The sequence below is a fragment of the Prionailurus bengalensis genome, chromosome B2 (genome assembly GCF_016509475.1).
Source record: "Prionailurus bengalensis isolate Pbe53 chromosome B2, Fcat_Pben_1.1_paternal_pri, whole genome shotgun sequence".
Classification (NCBI taxonomy): Eukaryota; Metazoa; Chordata; class Mammalia; order Carnivora; family Felidae; genus Prionailurus; species Prionailurus bengalensis.
The window spans coordinates 132,987,311-133,012,041 of NC_057349.1; the positions used below are offsets into that span (position 1 = coordinate 132,987,311).

Below are 24,731 nucleotides of genomic sequence, written 5' to 3' on the forward strand. Positions count from 1 at the left end.
ATTATCAGTTTCTACAGTGAGTTTTAACAAGTTTGTTTTATTGACTAAAGGAAATTTTACATTCCAGTTTTACTCCACTTTGTAGAAATTTGGAGGAAAGAAAACTAAAATGTATAGGTTTCAATCCACTTCAACATTGTAGGTGAAACTGTGTTATATAGTGTTAACAATTCTCTCTTCCATTTATAATCTGGTTGGAGAGACAATATTAATATGAATATGTTTAAAAGTAAAGTCTTTGGACATTCATCATTAACTTTCTTAGCCCAGCCCTAAGGAAATCAAAAAATACATACTTCATTTTCAACTATAATAATGTAAAATCAGATACAGCAGAACTCCTACCTGGAACCAATAATGTACTTGTCTTTTTTATCATAGCTACTTCTCATCAGTGGGCAGAAGTGCAGCCTCCAAAGTTCACTATAATTTTATTTTGCTTCTAAAGCTTCCCGGAGCTGCCTTATAATGTCGCTGCTTTCCTTCTTTTATAGAACTTCCTCTTCCCTCTCTATTTATCTACAAAATCATTAATATGTCAGCAACATTTCTTGTCTCCTGAGGTAGTTTTACCATTTCTGTGCTCTGAAGAGTAGTGACAGTAATTTCAGACAAGGCAGAAAGAAGCCTTTCAATCTCCCTACCAGAATTCTGGAGTTCCAGGTGTATGTTGGCATAATTCTTTTCCTGGGCTATATTTATGAAAACAGAAGTTGATGTGTCTTTCTAAGTTATTAATTTTCTGACTCAGCTGAAAGTGATAATTCCAAAATCATGTATCATCATTACACTAAACTTCTCATCTTACTAGTAGCTTTTCTTCTTTCTAATGTAGGAAGACCTAATTATTAATCCAGTTATCAATTCTTGATATTAAGAATTAAGGGATAGTGTTGTCATAAAGATTGGAATCCTCTTACAGTTTAAGCAGGAATATCATCTTTGCTTGAAGTGTGATGAAAATAATCTAGACAAAGTAACAAACAGCAAGTTCATTTTAGTCAATTTAGTCTTAACTGTTTGATTAAGTCAGTATGTACTAGATCTGATCGCTTGAAATATGCTCATTAATTGTTTCTGAATCTCAACAGGTAATGTTATAAGCTTAAGTTGAAGAATTTGCAGTGATGGTTTTGTGAATTATAGTTTAGTCTCCCTGTAACTTTACCAATTACAATTTGTTTTGATTTTAAAGGAGATGTTGGGCGAACTCTTCACTCCTGTAGAAACACCTGAAGCACCAAACAGGGGATTCTTTAAAGGCTTATTCGGAGGTGGTGCACAATCTCTTGATAGAGAAGAACTGTGTAAGTTGACTGATTTAATTTGGATATTATATCTGTAAAACTGAAGCATTCAAGCCATGTAGGCTTTTCTTACATGCATAAATTATGTTCACCTTTTTCTCTTGGTCACAACAATTAATATATCCATGTTTTTAGCAAAAGGACATTTTTTTTTTTTTTTTTTTTTTTTTGGTCATTCTAACCAGTATCAGGGGAATATATTGCTCAGGGAACCAAGATCAGAATAGGTTCGGGTGGTTAAAAATGAGTATTCACAACTTAATAATTTAGAAAGTATTTTCTTTATTTTCATTAAATATGATCTTTTATTCAATTCTATTATTAACTTTATTTGGTGACCTTAACTTTGAAAAAGTGTTTTACCTAAACATTTATCTTAGGAAACCTCTAGTACTATTCTCATTGCAGTAAAAAGTTACTTAAAATAGCAAAATCTCGTTCATTTACTACCTTCCACATAATTGGCACAGAGTAGAAATTGGTCCTTGAATGTTCGACCTTTCTTTCAAATAGCTGTTATCTATCCTTAATTTTTTTCCTTTTATTCTCTTTCTGTCTTGCAAAGATACGTTAGAATTTTCCTTTTGTGCTTGCTTGACTAATTAGAAAAACTGTAAGATTAAATATCATTAAGTTGCAGTGCAGTGCAATTTAACTTTCAGGACTTCTCCAGATGATTGATCAATCATCTTGGTGCTGGGAATCAGTCAGTTTTAGTTCATTGTGAAAAATGAAGACTGTTCTTCAAGCTATGGGCAGCTGATCATTTGGAATAACAGTCTCACCAAGGATAATTGATAGAGTAACACAAAATTTTAAAAATGTATTTTTTTAAATTCTTTAAAATATCAAAGAGCTGGGGCACCTGGGTGGCGCAGTCGGTTAAGCGTCCAACTTCAGCCAGGTCACGATCTCGCGGTCCATGAGTTCGAGCCCCGCGTCAGGCTCTGGGCTGATGGCTCGGAGCCTGGAGCCTGTTTCCGATTCTGTGTCTCTCTCTCTCTCTGCCCCTCCCCCGTTCATGCTCTGTCTCTCTCTGTCCCAAAAATAAATAAACGTTGAAAAAAAAATTAAAATATCAAAGAGCTAATGGTATAGTAAAGAACACTATTCACAGGGAAGGATGGGAACCCAGAGTGCTGAGCCTAAAAAACTGAAGCCAATCTTCCTCTGGAGTGCTTTGCTAATCTGAAGCAGGAGGCTGAGATACTAAACTGTGTTCATATGAGCTAGGCAGGCTCCTAGAACAGGCAAGGATGGGATCTTTTTTTTTTTTTTCCTTTTTTTTACAGTTTTTACTTTCAATTTTTTTTTAATTCAAATTTTAGTTAGTATATAGTGCAATATTGGTTTCAGAAGTAGAATTCAGTGGGTGCCTGGGTGGCTCAGTCAGTAGAGTCTGATTCTTGATTTCAGCTCAAGTCATGCTCTCACAGTTTTGTGGGTACAAGCCCCACATCGAGTTCTGCACTGGCAGCACAGAGCCTGCTTGAGTTTCTCCCTCACTCTCTCCCCTCCCCTGCTCACAGTCTGTCTCCCTCAAAATAAATAAATTTTTAAGAAATAAAAGAATTCAGTGATTCATCACTTACATACAACACCCTCTGCTCATCACAACAAGTGTCTTCCTTAATACCCATCACCCATCTAGCCCATCTCCCACCCACGTCCCTCCATCAACTCTCAGTTTGTTTTCTGTCCTTAAGAGTCCCTTGTGTTTTTTTTTCCCTTTCTTCTCTTCCCCTCTTTCCCGTATGTTCAGCTGTTTTGTTTCACATCAGTAAAAATTATATTTGTCTTTCTCTGAAAGATTTATTTCACTTAGTATAATACATTCTAGTTCCATCCAAATCATTGCAAATGGCAAGATTTCATTCTTTTTGATGACTGGGTAATATAACATTATATATATATACACACACACACACCATGTCTTCTTTATCCATTCATCAGTCAATGGACATTTGGGCTGTCTCCATAGTTTGGCTATTGTTGATAATGCTGCTGTATAAACACTGGGGTTCATGTGCCCCTTCAAATCTGTATTTTTGTATCCTTTGGGTAAATACATAATAGTGCAATTGCTAGATTGTAGAGTAGTTCTATTTTTAGTTTTTTTGAGGAACCTCCACACTGTTCTCCAGAGTGGTTGCACCAGTTTGTATTCCCACCAGCAGTGCAAGAGGATGAGGATGTGGAGAAAGGGGGATCAACACCTGTTGCTTCTTGTGTGATTCATTTTAGTCATTCTGACAGATGTGAGGTGGTATCTCATCATGGTTTTAGTTTCTATTTCTCTGATTATGAGTGATATTGAGCATCTTTTCATGTGTCTGTTAGCCATCTGGATGTCTTCTTTGGAAAAGTGTCTGTTCATGTCTTCTGCCCATGTCTTAACTGGGTTACTTGTTTTTTGGTTGTTGATTTTGATAAGTTCTTTATAGATTTTGGATACTAATACTTCATAGATACGTTGTTTGCAAACATTTCCTGTTCTGTAGGCTGCCTTTTAGTTTTGTTGATTGTTTCTTCACTGTCCAGAAGCTTTTTATCTTGATGAGGTCCTCATAGTTCATGTTTGCTTTCATTTCCCTTGCCTTCAGCGACATGTCTAGTAAAAAGTGCTATGGCCTAGGTGAAAGAGGTTGCTGCCTGTGTTACTCTCTAGATTTTGATTGTTTCCTGGCTTCCATTTAGGTCTTTCATCCATTTTAAATTTATTTTTGTGTATGTAAGAGAAAGTGATCTAGTTTCATTCTTCTGCATGTTGCTGTCCAGTGTTCTCAGCACCATTTGTTGAAGAGACTATCTTTTTTCCATTGGATATTCTTTCCTTCTTTGTCAAAGATGAGTTGATTATATAGTTTTGGGTCTGTTTGTGGGTTTTCTTTTCTGTTGCATTGATCTATGTGTCTGTTTTTGTGCTAGTACCATATTGTCTTGATGACTACAGCTTAGTAACATAGCTTGAAATCTGGAATTGTGATGCCTCCAGTTTTGTTTTTCTTTTTGAGGATTGCTTTGGTTATTTGGGGTCTTTTGTGGTTCCATACAAATTCTAGAATTGTTTGATCTAGCTCTGCAATAAATGCTGGTGGTATTTTGATAGGGATTGCTTTAAATGTGTAGATTGATTTGAGTAGTATAGACATTTTAACAGTGTTCTTCCAATCCATGAGCATGGAATGCTTTTTCATTTCTTTGTGTTCTTTTCAGTTTCTTTCATAAGTTTTCTATAGTTTTCAGAGTACAGATCTTTTACCTGTTTAGTTAGGTTTATTCCTAGGTATCTTGCTGTTTTTGTGCAATTGTAAATGGAATTGATTCCTTTATTTCTTTTTCTGTTGTTTCATTATTGGTGTACAGAAATGCAACAGATTACTGCACACTGATTTTACATCCTGCAATTTTGCTGAATTCATGTACTAGTTCTAGCAATTTTTTGGTGGAGTCTTTTGGGATTTCTACATAGAGTGTCATGTCATCTGCAAATAGTGAAAGTTTAACTTCTTCCTTGCCAGTTTTTATGCCCTTTATTTCTTTTATTGTCTGATTACTGAGACTAAGACTTTCAATACTATGTTAAATAAATAGTAATGGTGAGAGTGGGCATCCTTGTCTTGTTCCTGTCTATAGGGGAAAGGCTCTTAGTTTTTCCCCATTGAGGATGATATTAGCTATGGGTATTTCATATATGGCATTTGTGATGTTGAGGTATGTTCCATCAGTTCCTACTTTGTTGAGAGTTTTTATCAAGAATTCATGCTGTATTTTGTCAAACACTTTCTGCATCTATTGGCAGGATTATATGGCTCTTATCCTTTCTTTTATTAATGTGGTATATCAAATTGATTGATTTGTGAATATTGAACCAACCCTGCAGCCCAGGAGTAAATCCCTTCTGATCACAATGAATTAGTCTTTTAATGTACTGTTGAATTTGATTTGCTAATACCTTGTTGAGAATCTTTGCATCCAGTTTCATCAGGGATATTGGCCTGTAATTTTCCTTTTTAATGGAATCTGGTTTTGGAATCAAAATAATTCTGGCTTCATAGAATGAGTTTGGAAGCTTTCCTTCCATTTCTATTTTTTGGAACAGTTTAAGAAGAATAGGTATTAACTCTTCTTTAAATGTCTGGTAGAATTCCCTTGGGAAGACCACCTGGCTCAGGATTCTTGTTTGTTGGGAGATTTTTGATGACTGATTCAATTTCTTTGCTGGTTATGGGTCTGTTCAACTTTTCTATTTCTTCCTGTTTCAGTTTTGGTTATTTGTGAGTTTCCAAATTCCAAAAAAAAGGGAATTTGCCCATTTTTTCCCAGATTGCACAGCTTGTTGGAATATAATTTTTCATAGTATTCCCTTATTATAATTGTTTATATTTCTGTGGTGTTGGTTGTGATCTCTTTTCATCCATGATTTTATCTACTTGGGTCCTTTCTCTTTTCTTTTTGATAAGTCTGGCTAGGGGGTTATCAATTTTGTTTATTCTTTCAAAGAACCAACTCTTAAGTTTCTTTGATCTGTTTTACTGGTTTTGTTTCTGTCATTTATTTCTGCTGTAATTTTGTTTGTTTCCCTTCTGCTGGCTTTCGGCTTCATTTGCTGTTTCTTTTCTGTCTCCTCTAGGTGTAAGGTTGGATTGTGTATTTGGGACCTTTCTTGCTTCTTGAGATAGGCCTGAATTGCAGTATAGTTTTCTCTTAGGACTGCCTTTGCTTCATCCCAGAGGATTTGAACTGTCGTGTTTTCATTTTCATTTGCTTCCATGTATATTTTTATTTCTTCTTTAATTTCCTGGTTAACCCAATCATTCATTCTTTAGTAGGATGTTCTTTAACCTCTATGTATGTGAAGACAGTCCAAATTTTTTTTTGTGGTTGATTCCACGTTTCATAGCATTGTGATCTGAAAATATGCATGGTATGATCTCGATGTTTTTGTACCTGTTGAGGGCTTATTTGTGACCCAGTATGTGATCTATTCTGGAGAATGTTCCTTGTGCACTCGAGAAGAATGTGTATTCTGCTGCTTTAGGATGAAATGTCTGAATCTATCTGTTCAGTCTATCTGGTTTAATCTTGTTACAGTCTTTATTTTAAAATCTAGTTTGTCTGATACAAGGATGGCTACTCTGACTTTCTTTTGACATTCATTAGCATGATAGATGGTTCTCTATCCCCTCATTTTCAATCTATAGGTGTCTTTAAGTCTAAAATGAGTCTCCTGTAACCAGCATATAGATGGATCTTGTTTTGTTTTTCCATTCTAATACCTATGTCTTTTAATTAGAGCACTTAGTCCATTTACATTCAAAGTAATTATTGAAAGATATGAATTTAGTGCCATTATGTTGCCTGTAGAGTTGATGTTTCTGGTGATTTCTCTGGTCATTTGTAGCCTTTGTTGCTTTGGTCTTTTTTTTTTTTTTTTTCTTCTCCACTCTAAGAGTACCCCTTAAAATTTCTTGCAGGGCTGGTTTAGTGGTCACAAACTCCTTTAGTTTTATCTGGGAAAGTATCTCTCCTTCTATTCTAAATGACAGCCTTGCTAGATAAAGGATTCTTGGCTGCATATTTTTCCTATTCAGCACATTGAATATTTCCTGCCACTCCCTTCTGGCCTGCAAAGTTTCAAGGGACAGGTTTGTTTCTGGCCTTATGTGTCCACCCTTGTAGGTTAAGAACCTTTTGTCCCTAGCTGCTGTCAGAATTCCCTCTGTATCTTTGTATTTTGCAGGTTTCACTGTGATATGTCATGGTGTTGACCTGTTGTTCTGTTTTGTTTTGTTTAAGGTGAGTCGTCTGTGCCTCTTGGACTTGGATGTCTGTTTCCTTCCCTAGATTAGGGAAGTTCTCAGCTAAGATTTGTTCAAATAAACCTGCCCTTTTTCTCACTCTTCTTATTCTGGGACTCCTATAATACAAATACTGTTTCACTCTGTGGAATAACTAAGTTCCCTAAGTCTCCCCTTGTGATCTAATAGTTTTCTTTCCCTCTTCCTTTCAGTATCATTATTTTCCATAATTTTATCACCTATCCTCTCCTCTGCTTCTTCAGTCCTCATCATGACTCTATCGAGTAGGTTTTGCGTCTCAGTTATAGCATTTTTCTTTCAGCCTGACTAGCTTTTAGGTCTTTGATCTCTGTAGCAAGGATTTCTTGCTTGTGTCTTCTGTGTCTTTTTTCAAGCCCACTAGTAGTGTTATGACTGTTGTTCTAAATTCTTGTTCAGATATATTGCTTATCTCTGTTTTGAGTAACAGAGTCACCTGGCTGTGATTTCTTCTCAACATTTCTTTTGGGAAGAATTTCTCCATCTTGTCATTTTGGCTTAGTTTCTGTCTTTTGCATGTTTTGAAAGTATGTTATGTTACCTGTATCTGAGAGTAATGCTGTATTATAAAGGGGTCATATACTGTCCAGGGCCTAGCACTCCAGGAAGTTTTTCTAGTATATGCTGTGTGCACTCTGCTGTTGTGTTTTGGCTGCTCTTTCCCACTGGTCAGTCCTCTATAGGAGTCCTCCTTACCTGCAGTGGGGAGTACTTGGGCCTTTAACTAGGTGTGCTTTGATTTGTTTGTTAAAATAAGCCTGAAAAATAAGGGGGAAAAAGCCTGATCCCAAAAAGGAAAGGAAGAGGAATGGGAAAAAAAACAGATAATGAAAAAATTATAAGCCTGATTCCAAAGAAAAAGAAGTGAAAAAAGGAAGAAAAGAAAAAAAAAAAAGTCTTCAGAAGAAGACTGATCCAATTAAAAAAGAGAAAAGGAAATGGAAAAAAGCAAACAAAAAACTATGAGCCTGATTCCAAAAGAAGAAAAAAGAAGAAAAAAAAAAAAAAAGTAAGCCTGGTCCTGTTTTCATCAGAGCTGCAGGTGTTGTATTGAAGCACCTCATTTTCAGTGCACTTGGTGCATGGGGGTGCTGTCTGTGCTGGTCTCCTGGAGGAGAGGCCTGCTGCATTGATTGGCTCAGAATCACTGTCTTGCCCCAGTAAATGAACAGTGGCCAGGCACAGGGGGTTGGGGTCTGGTGTAAACTGGTCCCACCTCCACTGGGGGCCACTGTGTTGCTCTCTGATGTCCCACTGCGTTGGTGTTTTGGGGATAATGACACCACCCAGTCTCTTGTCCCCAGATAGGGGATCTCACACTCGCTGCTGTTCAGGCAACCCTCACAGAATAGCAAGGGCAGTCAGCTCGCCCTGCACCACAGCTGTCCTGCGTTTTTCTTTGGCACACACCTGGGATTCAAAACTCAGAATCCTAAAGGATCTGGCACCGCAGCCTCTCCATGCTGCGTCTGACGTCCCTTGTCTCCAAAAGACAATCCCATGCCAGCACAGTGCACGGAATCTATGGTGCAGCACCACTAAAAGCAGCAACAAGGTTATATGCCCTCTGGGTGTACCTCTGTCCCCTGCTGATGAAAAGGCCTTTTGCTGGTGCCTACAGGTCTTTTGTCCTTGGAGAAGCAATATAACCTCTTCCAAAAGTAGTCCAAGAAGGGAACTGTTCTCTCCCAGTGCGCCCCAGCTCAGGAGATCCCTACACCACGCTGTGTACGCCGGGGCCAGCTCCCTCCTTCTCCCCAGGAACGTGCACCACAACTCTGCTCTGGAGAAAGTTGCACACTTCAAAAACCTCAGAGTGTGAGCTCCATGTGCTATTTGCAAAAACAAACAAACAAACAACAACCTGTGACACTCCTTCCCCAGTCCATGGTCCAGAATGGTTTTCCTCTTGTGCAAACCCAGTGTCACACTGTCTCAACCCCTCTCTCTTTCTCTCCCTTTTGTCTTCCATGGAAAGGATTCCTCCATGCACCACCATTTTTCTCTCCCCCAATTCACTTCCACACACCTGCCACACTGTCTCCCTCCAACCATGGAGATCCTTCTGCCAGTTCATAGATCAATTTCCTGGGTATTCCAGGTGATCTGACTCAGTACAGCTCTGTTTGAGGGACAAGGAAAGCTCAGGGTGCCCCTACTTCTCTGCCATCTTCATTCCTCTCAAGACTGGGGATCTTATTAAACAACTTCTCTTTGCAAGGAACCAAAAGGCCACAGCTTAAGACTAAAGGTGATCTGGAAATAAATTAGCCCTCCTACACACAGACAGATTAGCTTTAAATTATCTGAGTGTACCAGAAAACTTTCAACCTTATTTAAGTATTTTTGCAGACTGCTCAAGTGCTCAACATCTGGCAAAAGCAAATGAAAATGTTCTCTAATGGAAGGTTACATATTGCAAATCCTCAAATTATTTCTAGAAATAATTTTCAAATATGTCATCCAAGTTAACCAGCAACACTAGTGACCAACACCATGAACAATGAAACAGAAAAAGCAGAAACAGAATCACAGGTACTTCAAATATTAGAATTATCAGACACAAACTATAAAATAGTTATGTATATTATGTTTGTAAGCATAAGTACCATGCCTGAACATTTTATCAGATAACTGAAAATTATAAAAATCAACACAACAAATGTATAAACTAAAATGAAATTCTAGAACTGAAAGATTCAAAAACAGAAATTAAAAGCTGAGTAGATAAATTTAACCACAAGTTTTACACAACTGAAGAGAGAATTACATAGCTTGAAAATAGGCAAAATAAATGATCCAGAATGTAGCACAGAGAAACCAAAAAGATGTAAAATACAAAGAAGATAAAAGAAATAGAAGTTGCAGTGAGAAATTCTAACAAGTGTTTAGACTTCTCAAGAAAGAAAGAGGAAAGAATGTGAAGAAGAAGCAATATATAAAGACATATGGTTGGAAATCTCTCATAATTGATAGACGATACCAATTCACACAGTCAAAAAACCTGATGAATTCCAAGGATATTTTTTAAAAAATTCATAGCTATATATGTCACATGAAAATAGAGTATATCAAAGACAAAAAAGAAAATATTTGAGGTGGCTAGAAGAAAATGAGGTATCCTTTAACAAGCTATATACTGATTTCTCAACAACCAAAGATAATGGGATGATCTTCTGTATGTTGACAGAAGACAGTACTTAATGTAGATTTCTATACTCAAAGAAAATAGCCTTCAGGAATGAGACATTTTTAGGCGAATAAATGAATAAGACTTGCCACCACACTAAAGGAAACTCTAAAGGCTGTACTAATCCTCCATGGAATGTCAGAGATGCAGGAAACAATGTTTTGGAAAGAAAGTAATAAGTTCATGCATAAATATAATGAATATAATCTTTACAACTGTAAAGCAAAGTCTTATGGTATGTGTATACAATATATAAACACAAAGAAAAATAGTATACTCATAAAAAATACATAAATACACAAAAAATCATATAAAATCAAGAGAGTCACAAAGAGTAATTGAATTTAAGGTGATCTGAGATGACGCATTTTTAAAGAGATTTTTTAAGAGTATCAAACAGCTTGGGCGCCTGGGTGGCGCAGTCGGTTAAGCGTCCAACTTCAGCCAGGTCACGATCTCGCGGTCTGTGAGTTCGAGCCCCGCGTCAGGCTCTGGGCTGATGGCTCAGAGCCTGGAGCCTGTTTCCGATTCTGTGTCTCCCTCTCTCTCTGCCCCTCCCCCGTTCATGCTCTGTCTCTCTCTGTCCCAAAAATAAATAAACGTTAAAAAAAAAAAAGAGTATCTAACAGCTTTTAATAAGCTAAGGATGCATGTTATAATTTCTTTTTTTAATATTTATTTTGAAAGAGAGAGAGAGTATGTGTGTGTACAAGCAGGGGAGAGACAGAGATAGAGGGAGAGAAAGAATCCCAAGCAGGCTCCATGCCATCAGCACAGAGCCTGACACATCTTATGAACCGTGAAGTCATGACTTGAGCCAAGGTCAAGAGTCAGATGCTCAACCAAGTGAGCCACACAGGCACCCCAATCTTTGCCTTTTAAATTAAGGGCATAATTACTATGGTTATTCATATTTAAGTCTGCCATCCTTTATGTGTTTTCTATTTATCCCATCTGTTTTGTGCATTCATTGAGTGCACCTTATATATTTCTTTTTATGTTTATTTATTTTTGAGAGACAGAGCATGAGTAGGGGAGGGGCAGAGACAGAGGGAGACACAGAATCTGAAACAGGCTCCAGGCTCCAAGGTGTCAGCACAGAGCCCGACGCGGGGTTTGAACCTCATGGACAGCAAGATCATGACCCAAGCCGAAGTTGGACGCTCAACCGACTGAGCCACCCAGGTGCCCCATACCTTATAATTTCACTAAAAAATATATTTAAAAAAATTCATATAACTATTAGAAGAGAGAGACCATTTCCCAATCATAGTGGGAACTGCTAATATGCCTATTGATTGAGATACAAAAGCAGACAGCAGTAAAGTCAGTAAAGGATATAGAAGGCATGAACAAAACAATTAATGAAATTAAAACTAATGAAGAGATACAGAACATTGCAGAATACATTATTTTTAAGCACAGACAGAATGGTCATAAAATGTATTTGTAGAGAAATTACAGATATATGCTGAATTGTTTTGAGTAAAATGTCATAATGTCTATAATGAATTTTAAATATTCAAAAATTTTACATATGGACACTCATGTCAAAAAATGTTACCTATTACCAAAATTAGATAATGAGTATATGGATGTTTTTTATACAGTTCTTGTACTTTCCTTTATGTTTGAAACTTACATTTTAAAAACTTGGTTTTTTTTTAAGTTGACCATGTGTTAGACAGTTTTTTAAAAATTAAATTTCAGGGGCGCCTGGGTGGCGCAGTCGGTTAAGCATCCGACTTCAGCCAGGTCACGATCTCGCGGTCCGTGAGTTCGAGCCCCGCGTCAGGCTCTGGGCTGATGGCTCGGAGCCTGGAGCCTGTTTCCGATTCTGTGTCTCCCTCTTTCTCTGCCCCTCCCCCGTTCATGCTCTGTCTCTCTCTGTCCCAAAAATAAATAAACGTTAAAAAAAAAAAAATTTTTTTTTTAAAAATTAAATTTCAGAGGATTAAAGTTAATTGTTTGTGATCTAATCACAATGCAGTTATGCTTGTAATTAGTAACAAAGCTAATTTTAAATGCCATGTTTGAAAATTAATACAGTTTTGAATAACCCATGTGTCAATTCATAATCATTGGTAAGCATCTAAAGCAATATTGATATTTATAGGGGCGCCTGGGTGGCTCTGTCAGTTAATTGTCCGACTTCAGCCCAGGTCATGATCTCGCAGTTCATGAGTTCAAGCCCCATGTCACGCTCTGTGCTGATAGCTCAGAGCTTCGAGCCTGATTCAGATTCTGTGTCTCCTTCTCTCTCTGCCCCTCCCCTGCTTGTATTCTCTCCCTTTCAAAAAATAAACACTTAAAATGTATATATTGATTAGTATATATACAATATTATTAGGAAAAGAAAACATAAAAGTGAGTGAACTGAACAGCCGTCTCAAAAAGATAGAAAACAGCATTTAATAAACCAAAGAAAATAGAGGATAATAAGACAGTAATGACTTAGTAAATAAATACACAGTAGAAAAAAATCAACCAAACCAAAAGTTGATTCTTTAAAAATCTGATAAAATTGATAAATTTCTGGTGAAACTGAGCAAAAAAAAAAGGAAGGCACAAGTAAACACTATCAGAAATAAAAATAAAAAAGAAAAGAAAAAAAAAGAAGATAACAAAGGATAAGAGGATGTAATTGCCCTAAAGGATCAAAGATAGCAACTTTGTTGCATCTATTTTTCTGAAGCCACATCTCTCTCTCTGCCCATAGCTAGGAAAAGCTCTTTGCTTGTGATTACATTGGGTTTACCTGGATAATCTATTTCTAGGTCCTTAACTTAATCATATCAACAAACTTCCTTTTCCTATGTAAGGTAACAATCACAGGTTCCAGGAATTAGATTATGGTCATCTTTGAGAGGAGTGGTGGACATTATCCTACCTACCACAATCATATTAAAAAAAAAAAAAATCAAATACTTAGATATACATCTTAACAGAAGATGTTTAGGACCTCTATAGGGAAAATAGAAAATTAGAGAAGTTTGTTGAAAGAAGTTAAAGACCCAAATAAAAGGAGAAATATACTATGTTCATGCATTAAAAGATTCTTGGGGCGCCTGAGTGGCTCAGTCGGTTGAGCGTCCAACTTTGGCTGAGGTCATGATCTCACGGTTTGTGGGTTTGAGCCCCGCATCAGGCTCTGTGCTGACAGCTCAGAGCCTGGAGCCTGTTTCAGATTCTGTGTCTCCCTCTGTCTCTGCCCCTCCCCCACTCATGCTCTGTCTCCCTGTCTCAAAAATAAAAAAAATAAAAAAAAAAAGATTCAGTAAAAGGCATCAATTCTCCCAAAACTGATGTATGTATACACACACAAATATACACTTAATGAAGTCCTTATCAACACCCCCCCCCCAAATTTTGTAACTGATAACTAAACTTTAGATGGAAATTCAAAGCATTTTAGCTTTTCTTTTTAGCCTTGTACTAAAAGCTTTAACCAGGACAATTAGGTAAGAAAAGGAACTAAAGGGCATGCATATTGGAATGGAAGAAGCAAAAGTCTGTATTTGTAGATGACTAATCTTACAAATAGAGAATTTTAAGGAATCCATATATATATATACATATATATCTGTATATGTTATATGCATTTATGTATATGTTATATATATATTTTTATATGTGTATGTTTTATATTTTTATATATATGTTATATATGTATATATAAATTATAAACGAGTTCAACAAGATTGCAAGGTACAAGATCAATGTAAATAATCAATTGCTTTTCTTCATATACTAGCAGTGAAGAAACTGAAAATTTAATACAGTTCCATTTCTGATAATATCAAAAAGATAAAGTACTTAGGAATAATTTAACAAAAGAAGTGTAAAATGCACTAAAAACTTAAAAACATCATTTAAGAAATTAAATCATAGATAAGTGGATTGACATCCTATGTTCATGGATTGGAAGATTTAATATTGGGAAGATGGCCATGCTCCTCAAGTTGATCTGTGCATTCAATACAATCCCTGTCAAAATCGCAACTATTTTTTTTGAAGAAAGAAAGAAACTGTTCCTAACATTTACATGGAAATGGAAAGGATCCAAAACAGCCACATACACACAAAATTGTTCAAAGAAGAAAAAAGATGGAGGACTCACACGTTTCAATTTGTAAATTTACTACAAAGCTATAATCATCAAGATAGTGCAGTAGTGGCATAAGGACAGGTAATATAGATCAATGGAATAGAATTGAGAATCCAGAAATAAATCCATACATGTATAGTTAATTGGTTTTCTACAAGAATGCCAAGAAAATGCAAAGGTGAAAGAATGGTCTGTTCAACAGATGGTGGGGACAACTGGATATCCACATGCAAAAGAATAAAGTTGTTTCCCCACCTCATACCATACATAACTCAAAATGGATCAGTGACCTTAATGTATGAGCTAAAACTGTAAAAGTGATAGAAAAAAGCATCGGCATAAATCTCTGTGACCTTAGATTAGCCAGCGGTTTCTTAGATGTGACATCTAAATCACAAGCAACCAAAGAAAAAAATAAATTGGATTTCATTAAAATTAAAAATCAAAGAACGCTGTCAAGAAAATGAAAAGACAACCCACAGATAGTAATAAAATACTACAAATCCTATATGTGACATATCTGGAATCTGGTAAGAGTCTAATATTTAAAATATATAAGGAATTCTCATAACTTAACAGTAAAAAGAAAAATAGCCCAGTTTTTAAATGGGTTTGAATAGACTTTTCTCCAGACAAAATATACAAATGGCCAATAAACATGAAAAGATATACATCATCACTTGTCACTAGGGAAGTGGAAATCAGATAAATACCACTTCACACTAGAATGGCTGTCACTGAAAATCTGTTCAGTAATAAATGTTTGCAAGGGGGGTGGGCAGCTAGGTGGCTCAGTCCATTAGCTGTCTGACTTTGGCTCAGGTCATGACCTCGCAGTTCACGAATTCCAGCCCAACGTCGTCGGGCTCTCCAATGACAGCTCAGAGCCTGAAGCCTGCTTCCGATTCTGTCTCCCTCTCTCTCTGCCCCTCCCCTGCTTGTATCTGTTTGCTCTCTCTCTCAAAAATAAATAAAACATTAAGAGATTTAAAATAAATGTTTGCAAGAATGTGGAGAAATTGAAAATCTCCTACATTGCTGGTAGAAATATAAAAATGCTGTAATCTCTCTGGAGAGCTGAAAGTCCCTCAAAAAGTTAAAACATGACTCAACAATTCCACTCCTTGGTGTACACCCAAGAGAATTGAAAATATATGTTCATACAAAAACTTGTACAAATGTTCATTAACAGCTATTCATAATAGCCAAAAAGTAGAAACAACTCAAAGGTCCATCAACTGATGAACTGATAAAATGTCATATATCCATTCAATCGAATATTATTCAGTCATTAGGAGGGATGAAGTACCAATGTGTGCTACAACATGTTGGGCCTTGACAACATTATTTTAAGTGAAAGAAGCTGGATACAAAGACCACATATTGTATGAATCCATTTATATGAGTGTTCAGAATAGTAAAATTTATAAAGACTGAGTAGATTGTTGATTGCCAAGGACTGAGAAGAAGCAGGAATGGAAAGTGACTCCTAATAAGGATGGGGTTGTTTTTTGGTTTTGTTTTTTTTGTTTTATTTATTTTTTTGAAGTCATGAAAATGTTAGGAATTAGATAGTGATGGTGGTTAAACAACCTTCTAAATAAACTAAAAGTTACTGAATTATTCAGGGGCAAATTTTATGGTATGTGAATTATATTTCCAGCGAAAGAAATGTATGCTGAGGGAAGAGGGGAAATCTGACCTCAGTCTTTAACATAATGTAAGACTTTTACAGTAACCTAGATATTAGGGAATCAAGGTCTGGATTATGGAGGGAAAGGAAGCAGTGAATTCCTGAGATCTTTTGAAGGGAAAAAAATTGGTCTGTTGGTAAGTGACAAGATAAATGGAGAAAAAGAAAGAGATTCAGCATATCTACACTTTTGGAGACTAAAGTAGAATAATAAATGAATTCTGCATTTTCCTCTACTTCTAAACCTAAGCACAGTATTTAAAGGATGAGAAAGCATGGAAGAAACTAAATCAAACCTGTATGTTTAATTTATCTTTAATTTTTTGCACACCTAAGTAATTTTTACTGTTATGTAAACTAGTATCAGTATACCTATTATTCATTGCAAGAAAGAATTATTAGTACCTTTTTACACAAGTTTTGTGACATAAACTAGTATAGAGGACACTATTAACATGTAAAACATTCTGTTTTTACATGTTTAAAAAACTAAAAAATTATTAAAATCATTATAATGAAAAACAAAGTGAATATATACATATGTCAATTTATTGTCAATGTCAACCTGAAAAATTGTGTTTTAATGTTATCATGTATACTAATATCATATATATTAATAAAATTTTCATTTCTTGAGTTACTCTTTCATTTATCAAATCATTCAGTTGGAGAATCGTCCTCAGGAAAGGCTTCAAGGAGTCTTGCACAGCATATCCCTGGCCCAGGTGGCATCGAAGGTGTGAAAGGGGCGGCATCTGGAGTCGTCGGTGAATTAGCACGAGCCAGGTTGGCCCTAGATGAAAGAGGGCAGAAGCTTGGTGATCTGGAAGAAAGAACCGCAGCTATGTTGTCTAGTGCAGATTCGTTTTCTAAACATGCTCATGAGGTATGTCTAGCAGACAAATATTTTAACAAAATAATCTAGGTGAAGCAAGTATGAAAATTGTTTTTTTTCTTTTAATAGCTATTATATTTCTACAGGAGAACTTTCATTTATTCTATGTACAATCAAGTTCCTGATTCTTGCCACCAGAGGGAACCACGACAAGGATATGTCTCAGTAGCCTTTGTTCTCTTACTGAAGTTTATAAATTTTGAAGGAACCTGCTCACCTTCCGGCTTTTTGTAAATTTTGTAAATAAAACCAATGGCTTTGCAACTGTTTTTAGAGAATGCAGAAGGCTCAGATGTTACTACTAATTTCTAGAAAAGGAAATAATTTGCCTCTCTTGATTCTTTAGATCTAAATAACTAAAATTGGCAACCATTTTTATTCAAGTAGACAATACTAAATCTGTCTGTAGACCAATTCATCCAGAGGGCTAATGAGATGGATTTTTACAATGAATTCATCTTGATGAATTCAGAAATCATGGTGCATCTTAGAAACAGATACTTTAAGAAGGGACCCCTAGCTGGCCTTCTTACAAATATGCTTTATTGGCCAGCATAAGAACACTTAAAAAATTGGATTTAAAGGCCCCTTCGGTAGACTCTACGTCTTCATTTTGACACATAGTCTGCCTGTCCTTGATGCTTTCCACTGGGCTGCTGTACACATTGAGTTCCTAGCCTAGCCCTTGAGGACATTTTTAGTTTGTTACCTGAAGAAACCTTATTAAAATTATTTTTTGTATTTGAGTAACCAATCTATCAGCAGTAGCTCTTTAAATTTTTCATTCAAAAGTCATCTTTTCCTTGCTCAAGAATGCTGACATCTGGAATGCGTGAAAGAGGTAACTTGACCTGGGAGAGATTTGTCCAGGGCTTCAAAGAGATTTGGAGATGCTTTCACAGTGCTGACACACACCTCAGATACAGGCTCGTGACCTTCAATCTAGGTCAAGAATTTTGTTGGCATAACCCTGCATCTGACTGCGATCTCTAATGCATATAACACTTGAGCTGATTTCACAATATCCACACTCTAAATATTTAGCCAAGAGCTTTGTCTCAAACTGTTCGCTTTTCCCTTGTACCAAATGTTGTTTGTGAGCCGTATTTAAGAGTCTGTGAAGACAATACATTGAGGTGGTTAAGCTCATGGGTTCTTGTATAAGACTGTGTGTGCTGAGATACCAGTTTCACTTTTGTGTTACCTTGGGTAACCCATATGAGCCTCATTTTCTTCCTTTATAAGATGAGAAAAATAGTAATCTCTAACCCATAAAGTTGTGAGAACCAAATGAAGTCGTGTCGGGAAAGACTGCTGTATAGTGCCTAGCTCAAGACTATGGGCTCAGGAAATTTCAGATGGGAGCAAGAGTAGTGTTTCCAACCTCTCGTTCCCCAGGTTCTTTAACCTCATTTTGAGTTCAAACCAGAGAACTGAAAATTACCTTATTTGTAAGGTATTACCTTAGGTCACCAAAGAATCTACTGAGCCAAAGTTGAATTATGTCCCATCTCTAAGAAATAAGAGGACCTTCTGGGCTACAGTTCTTAATGGTTACAGTCTTTTTTTTTCCTCTAAATGGAACAGTTCTTACTGCTTTCTATATAAAATTATTTGAAGTAAACAACACAGTAATACTGTAGAATCCTTCCGAATGATATATTTTGGAAAAACATAGCAATGATTTATAACATAAATGTTGTCATTCTGGCATTTTTTAAAAATGTTTTTCGTGTTTTCTCCCCTCTAGATGATGTTGAAATACAAAGACAAGAAGTGGTACCAGTTCTGACAGCTAGAAATCCAACTAAGTACAACGTCAGCCAGAAGGAAAAAGAATTTTCCTTTTTTATTTTCTCGATTTCACTTTAGGAAAGTTAACATTAAAGGGATGTTCGTCACTGGATACTGCTCTTTCCTAGCACAATCGCGCACTGTTTTCCCTCAGTCATGTGGCTTTAACTGAGGAGGAGTGTCCACAGACACTCAAAGTGGAGTCTATGGTGTGTGCCAGCTCTGAGGTGACGGTTTGGGAACTAAGCAGGTCACGTGTTACAGACGAAGAAACAAAGGGGGATGTCGAGGAGACCTGGCAGGGACTATTCCTGGATCATTCCTGTATTAAACTTGCATATGCCAAAAGAGTTTGTGCTGTCGTATCTGCCTTCAGTGTTTGACCTCTTTGAGGGAGAGGCAATAAGTCAGAGGTCCTGAAGCTGAAATAGTTACGTTTGTGTCACTGACTGAATTATGAACAGCTGTCTTGGACTTTCCCTTCCTTAAACAGACTGGTCATCAGTATCATTAGTGAAAAAGAAACAAACTGTTTGTTACCATATCTTTAGACAGATAAGCTGAATGGTGGGCTTTAAATAATAAAAACATACACATAGTTGACTTGTGTATGGGCTACTCTTGGATTCTTGTTATTGTATATTTGTGTTTAGTCCATATTTTGTCAAAAGCAAAACAAGGTGATACATCACTTTTCATTGAAAAGAAAAGTGTAGAGCATGACTGAACTGCTCATCATTCTGGGAGTTTCCATGTAGTGGCTATACAGTGTGGAAAGTGAGAAAAACCTCCATTGTGGTGAGGAGAATACTTCAATGTCCCTTGTCCTTGTTCTCATTAATTCAGCTAAAGGTGGATTTGACCAAAATAGTTACTGGTTACCTTTGTAGAAATGTTGAAATTGGCTAAATTTTTAATTTTGCTTGAATTTTTATAAAATGTTTAACCAAATGTACCTTTGCATTATTTAATTAAAATTGCTTAAAAAAAAAGTTTCTTTATTTCACTAAAATGCTCAGCTCCCTTTTTAAAATGCCCTTTATTTGCTAACAGTTCCAGTACACTCAGGTGATGAGCCAATTAAATCTTAGTGCACATGCTGTCGCATGGAAAATTACAAGCATCTCTTGTCAATAATTATCTATATAAGAGTCTAGTCTGATGACCTACAAAATATTTTCTGTAGAAATATACTATAAATCTGTACATGTCCTTTCAAGGTTTTAAAAAGCCAAAAGGAAAGGAAAATATGTGCATTTTGGTAACTAAATTATTTCTGTATTGGAGTATAATACAAATGAGACCATCAGTGGACAATAAATGATTGGTTCCTAGAAGAGCATTGCAGACAGGAACGAGATGGCTTGGAAGGAAGTAATCTCATAATGCAGGCTCATCTGAGATTATTACTGATTGTTCTTAAGGCAACAAAGGAGGAGCAAAATAGAAGCATTACACTTACTGTTAATGAAATTTAAATATTTTCTTCTATAAAAAATTGCTTAAAACAGTTTTCCTTTTTTCTGTAAGAGAGAATCAGAGCACAAATTGATAGCAAACTTGATGGTTGTTTTGCTATCCCATAGGATCATTAAAGGTGTATATAGAACACCTTAATTTCGCACAGTCGGTTAGGCGTTTTTTCCTCTTGGTTATTTTCATTAATAAAGCTTTTATGTTTACATTTTTATAATGTGCACTATGGGATACAAAAGTTTACATTAAAATTTACTTTAAATATCATTATGGAGGGACTAAATATATGTGATAGAGATAATTGATCAAGCCAAAACATTTCAGAAGTCATTTTCAAAAGTTTTTGAATTTGTAGAAAATACCTACAGATAACATATTTCTGTTTAATGTCAGCAATATGATGAACATTCAGGAGTTTACAGATGGCTTAATTTGTATCCTGTATTATCTAATAAACCCGTTGTTCCATGATCTGTCACAGGAAGTATTAGGCCCTTTTTAAAGGTACAGTTTTAAGAGTGTCCTCAATTACATCAACAGTGAAAGGATTTGAAGTTGAGAAGCGTTAAGTAAAGTAATAAATTGACGATTCCCCATTTCGTAGAAGGGCATATTAGCTCCAACTGTTTAATTTGCTGTGTTATTTTGTGTTAATTGTACATCAACTTTATTTTTACTGTCATTTTTCCTGTTGTATATAAAATGAGCTAATCCTGTAATTATTTTCAAATAGAGAAGTAGATACATTTATCGGAGATGGACTTTATAAGAAAATGTTAAATCAATATTTTGAGTTATTTTATTTCATTTTTAAATCTACAGATTATGCACAGCAAACTAGACACTCACTTAGGATTAGAAGGCTTGAAGTATTTTTGAGAATAGGAAATAGCTTCTCTGAGTTATACTTGATTCTGTCTGTAGATAAGAGACAGTCTGCAGTAATAACTAACCCAGGGAATTTATTGTAATTTGAGAGAGAACATCTCTATTTTTTTTCCTTTTAAGCGCAAAAAGTAACAGTCACCAGCAAGCCAGGATTTCAGGAAAATAAACCAAAAAAAAAAAAAAAAGTCAAAAATATTAGAAAAGTGAAAGATGTGTGTGTGCTTCCTCCATACCTCCATATCCTCATTTGAGGACATTATTCTTTGTTTCATGTGTCTTTGGCTCTAAAGTCATTGAAGTATTCATTGATTAGCAGTTTGTCAATAGGAAGTTGTTTGCCTATATGTGCCATATATCCAGTTCACTCTTCAAGCTAAAATTCATATGTATTTGCTTAAAAAGTTATTTGAAATCTTACACTCTGACAAATTCTGTGTATTACATCCATTTGAAGTTTTGCATCATCTTAATCCCCTGGGTTTGCATTTCATTTGTACGGAGCGTTTCCAGAAATGGTTATTGATCTGAGCTGTTATTAACTTCTTAATTCAATTTTCTTTATGGATGTGAAAAAATGCTGCTACCTGTCTATGTTATGTGTGGTATATCCCAGTTTAAATACAGTACTTTCTGGTAAAGAAAGAAGCTTTTCTTTTGCTTAGAACTTCTTAATTGTAGGTTTCTCTGAAGTTATTCCTGTAGATTTGTGAGTGTTTTAAACAAGTCTGAAAGTGTTACACATTTTTAGGTTACAGGGGGTGGTGGGGAGACAGCTGAGGGAATGGAAAACACGTGGTGGACCCCACGGAGTACAAAGTTTTACCCTGAGTTCCATATTCCATATATGTTTTGCTTAAGGCATTTCCTCATATGACATTAGAAAAGCTATATCCAAAGGTAAATTTTTTGTGGCAAAGATTTATTTTACATTTTAACTTTGGGGATTTCGTTTATTTGTTTTTGCAAAATAAAGAGCACTGAACTTTAAACTTGAATTTTTTCTGCACTTTTTTAGGTAATGAAAACTTTTTATTATCAGTTAATCCACATTTCTCAGTTAAAATCAAGTGATACATATGTATAAAACATACCAAAATCATGACTATGCTGCTAGCTGCACCTTAAATAATTAAACTGATCATAGTCTTAAAACCTTTAATAGGGCTTTATATAGTTTTCAATTATAAAAAAAATAGTAAGATCATTTGCTGTACGTTTCAGTGTTCTAGGTCTTAAATATTGCAACACTTTCAGATTTGTTTTAAGATCATACAGTAACATGTTATATTTATACATATGGCTAGAGAATATACTTTTAATTTTAAAATAAAATTTTTATAAATGTACTCTTTAATTTTAAAAATGGTGAACTTGTTAAGTTTAAGTCGAAGTACTTAAAAAGTATGTATATTATCCATACAAAAAGTTATGTTTTACGCTTATAATAAGAAATATTGGTATCTCATATCGAGATACAATTAATTTTAAAGAATCATACATTATTCAAACGTCTTCACACATTGACAGGAAAGAAAATCATTACTATGGTTTAAAAAAAAAACCCTCTATTGAGCATTTTCAAATATTAATTTTATTTTGGGGAAAATGCCCACAACAATAATTGCAAGATCTTTCTCACTAGCTGCAGCTTGCTGTTGGATGCCTACCTTAACTATTGTTTTAAAATATATATATATTTAAAATAGTTTTCCAGGTATTTTCTTCTACCTTTTTTAAAAATAAATTTCCAAAAATGAAAACAGAGTTTATGTATTTTTGTCAATGAAGGTTTTTATTTTGTAGTTTATAGAATTTGTTCCTTATCAGTTTGATACTTGATCAATATTCCTAGACTTTTTAATCTGTATTTACTTTGAAAAAGAGCACTTCTCTATCTTAAGTGTCCTCCTTTTTTTCTTTTCCCTTTTAGAGTGTTTGTTCTCTTGGATTGAAATTTATGCCCATAAGTGATTTTTTTTCATTTGCAAATGAATGTGAAGATACTGTTTACAGCTTTTGTTAATTACACTTTTCATCGCGGATCAATTTCTTGTAAAGTGCTATGGGGATTATTTTTCCTGTGAATATTAGTGATCTTACTGCCACAGGAGTTTTAAAGGTTCTGTGGACAGAAAATGGTTGTAACAACAACAAAAATTAAAGGGAAAACTTTAGTTTACCTTTCTCAGCTGAATTAAATGGTTTTAGTAACTTCCCAATTATCAGGATTTTCACATGGCTTTCTTCAGTTACTAATACAGTCTTAAACTACTAGGCACAATTCATTTACAAATCGAGTACAGTCCAGGACTACATGTGATTGCTCTTTTTATTGCACTCTTTACATCAGAAAAATCATGAATGTCAGTTTTGCCAGTATTTTGCAATGAGGATCACAGTTATTACCATTTTTATAGTGTATGAGATGTAAATAAGTCAGTATTCATTTATTGAAGGTTGTTTGGTTCAGGCATTTAAAATGGACATAGGCTAATGGCAATGGAATCCAATTTGTTCGGGAATTTCATTTTTTTAAATATACTTTTGCTAAGTATTTCCTGTTGTTTGAACTTTGCTTCAACTGAAGACAATGTGAGGAGTTAAACATAGACTCAACATGTCAGTAGAAAGCAATGCAAAGAGGGTAAATCATGTTTTAAATTTTTTATTTATTTTTTTTTTGTAAATAAACGGTACTGTGATACTTTAGGTGTGACCTCTGCTTAATATGATAGTTAGAACCAGAAAAACATTTCTTTCTAGGTATACTATTGGTTCATTGTAAATGCATCACCAAAACAATATTAAAAAGAGCAAGGATAAGTTTTTCTAACATTGTCCACTTCGGGGGCAAGCATGCTTGGTATAGAGCTCTAGCTTGTGTATACCTTAAACCGTGCCCGCAGGCAGTTTTCAGTTTGCTGCACTTTTTACTTTATTTTTTTTAATTTTGCTCAGTCCAGTAACTATCTCAAAGGTAATTGCTGGAGTATGAATTTTAAATACGGTAAAAAAAAAAAAAATCTCTGTGTACTGTTTCATTTTAAACAAAAACAAAAAAGCACTATTGCAAACACTAAAAAATGTGTTAAACTTTGTAGTTATTTTGCATTCCTGTACTTTACAAAATGTCATCACAGCAAAAGGTTTAAAATTAGGTAATGAAATATTTTTGTAAATAAATACCGATAAGCTGGTATTTTAAAAAAATGTATTATAATGTTTCTGGAAAATGTTCATATATATGTATATGAATGTCTCTTTATGCTGAAGGGCTCTGATTGGGCAAAATAAAATACTCTAATCTCTCCTGAAACTAAACAAGCCCTTTTTTCTGGAAAATCTGTTTTAATTTTTTCTCTGAATTGTGGAATTAATCCATTTGTTAAAGCTAAGCAAATGGTAGATAAAATAGATTTCTACATTTGCAAAGATAAAGTTAATCAAGCACTTCAAGTAAGACAAACTGTATTTTTCTTAACTAAGTGAGCTTTTTGGTAAAAGTCGCCTTCCCTTCATGGGGTAAGGGTGCTTGTAGGG

At 35.3% G+C, this 24,731-nt stretch overlaps 1 protein-coding gene across 4 annotated transcripts in view; it reads left to right on the forward strand.

The window, feature by feature from the left end:
• STXBP5 (syntaxin binding protein 5) overlaps window positions 1–24,507 on the forward strand; it is a 173,560-nt gene extending 149,053 nt beyond the window's left edge. For all 4 annotated transcript variants that reach the window (XM_043592558.1, XM_043592556.1, XM_043592557.1 and 1 more), the window contains 3 exons: window positions 1,196–1,307; window positions 16,804–17,024; window positions 18,784–24,507. In XM_043592558.1, the coding sequence (XP_043448493.1) occupies window positions 1,196–1,307; window positions 16,804–17,024; window positions 18,784–18,825 (375 nt within the window). In that variant the 3' untranslated portion in view covers window positions 18,826–24,507. The remainder of the gene's footprint in view (window positions 1–1,195; window positions 1,308–16,803; window positions 17,025–18,783) is intronic.
• Window positions 24,508–24,731: the final 224 nt, after the last annotated feature.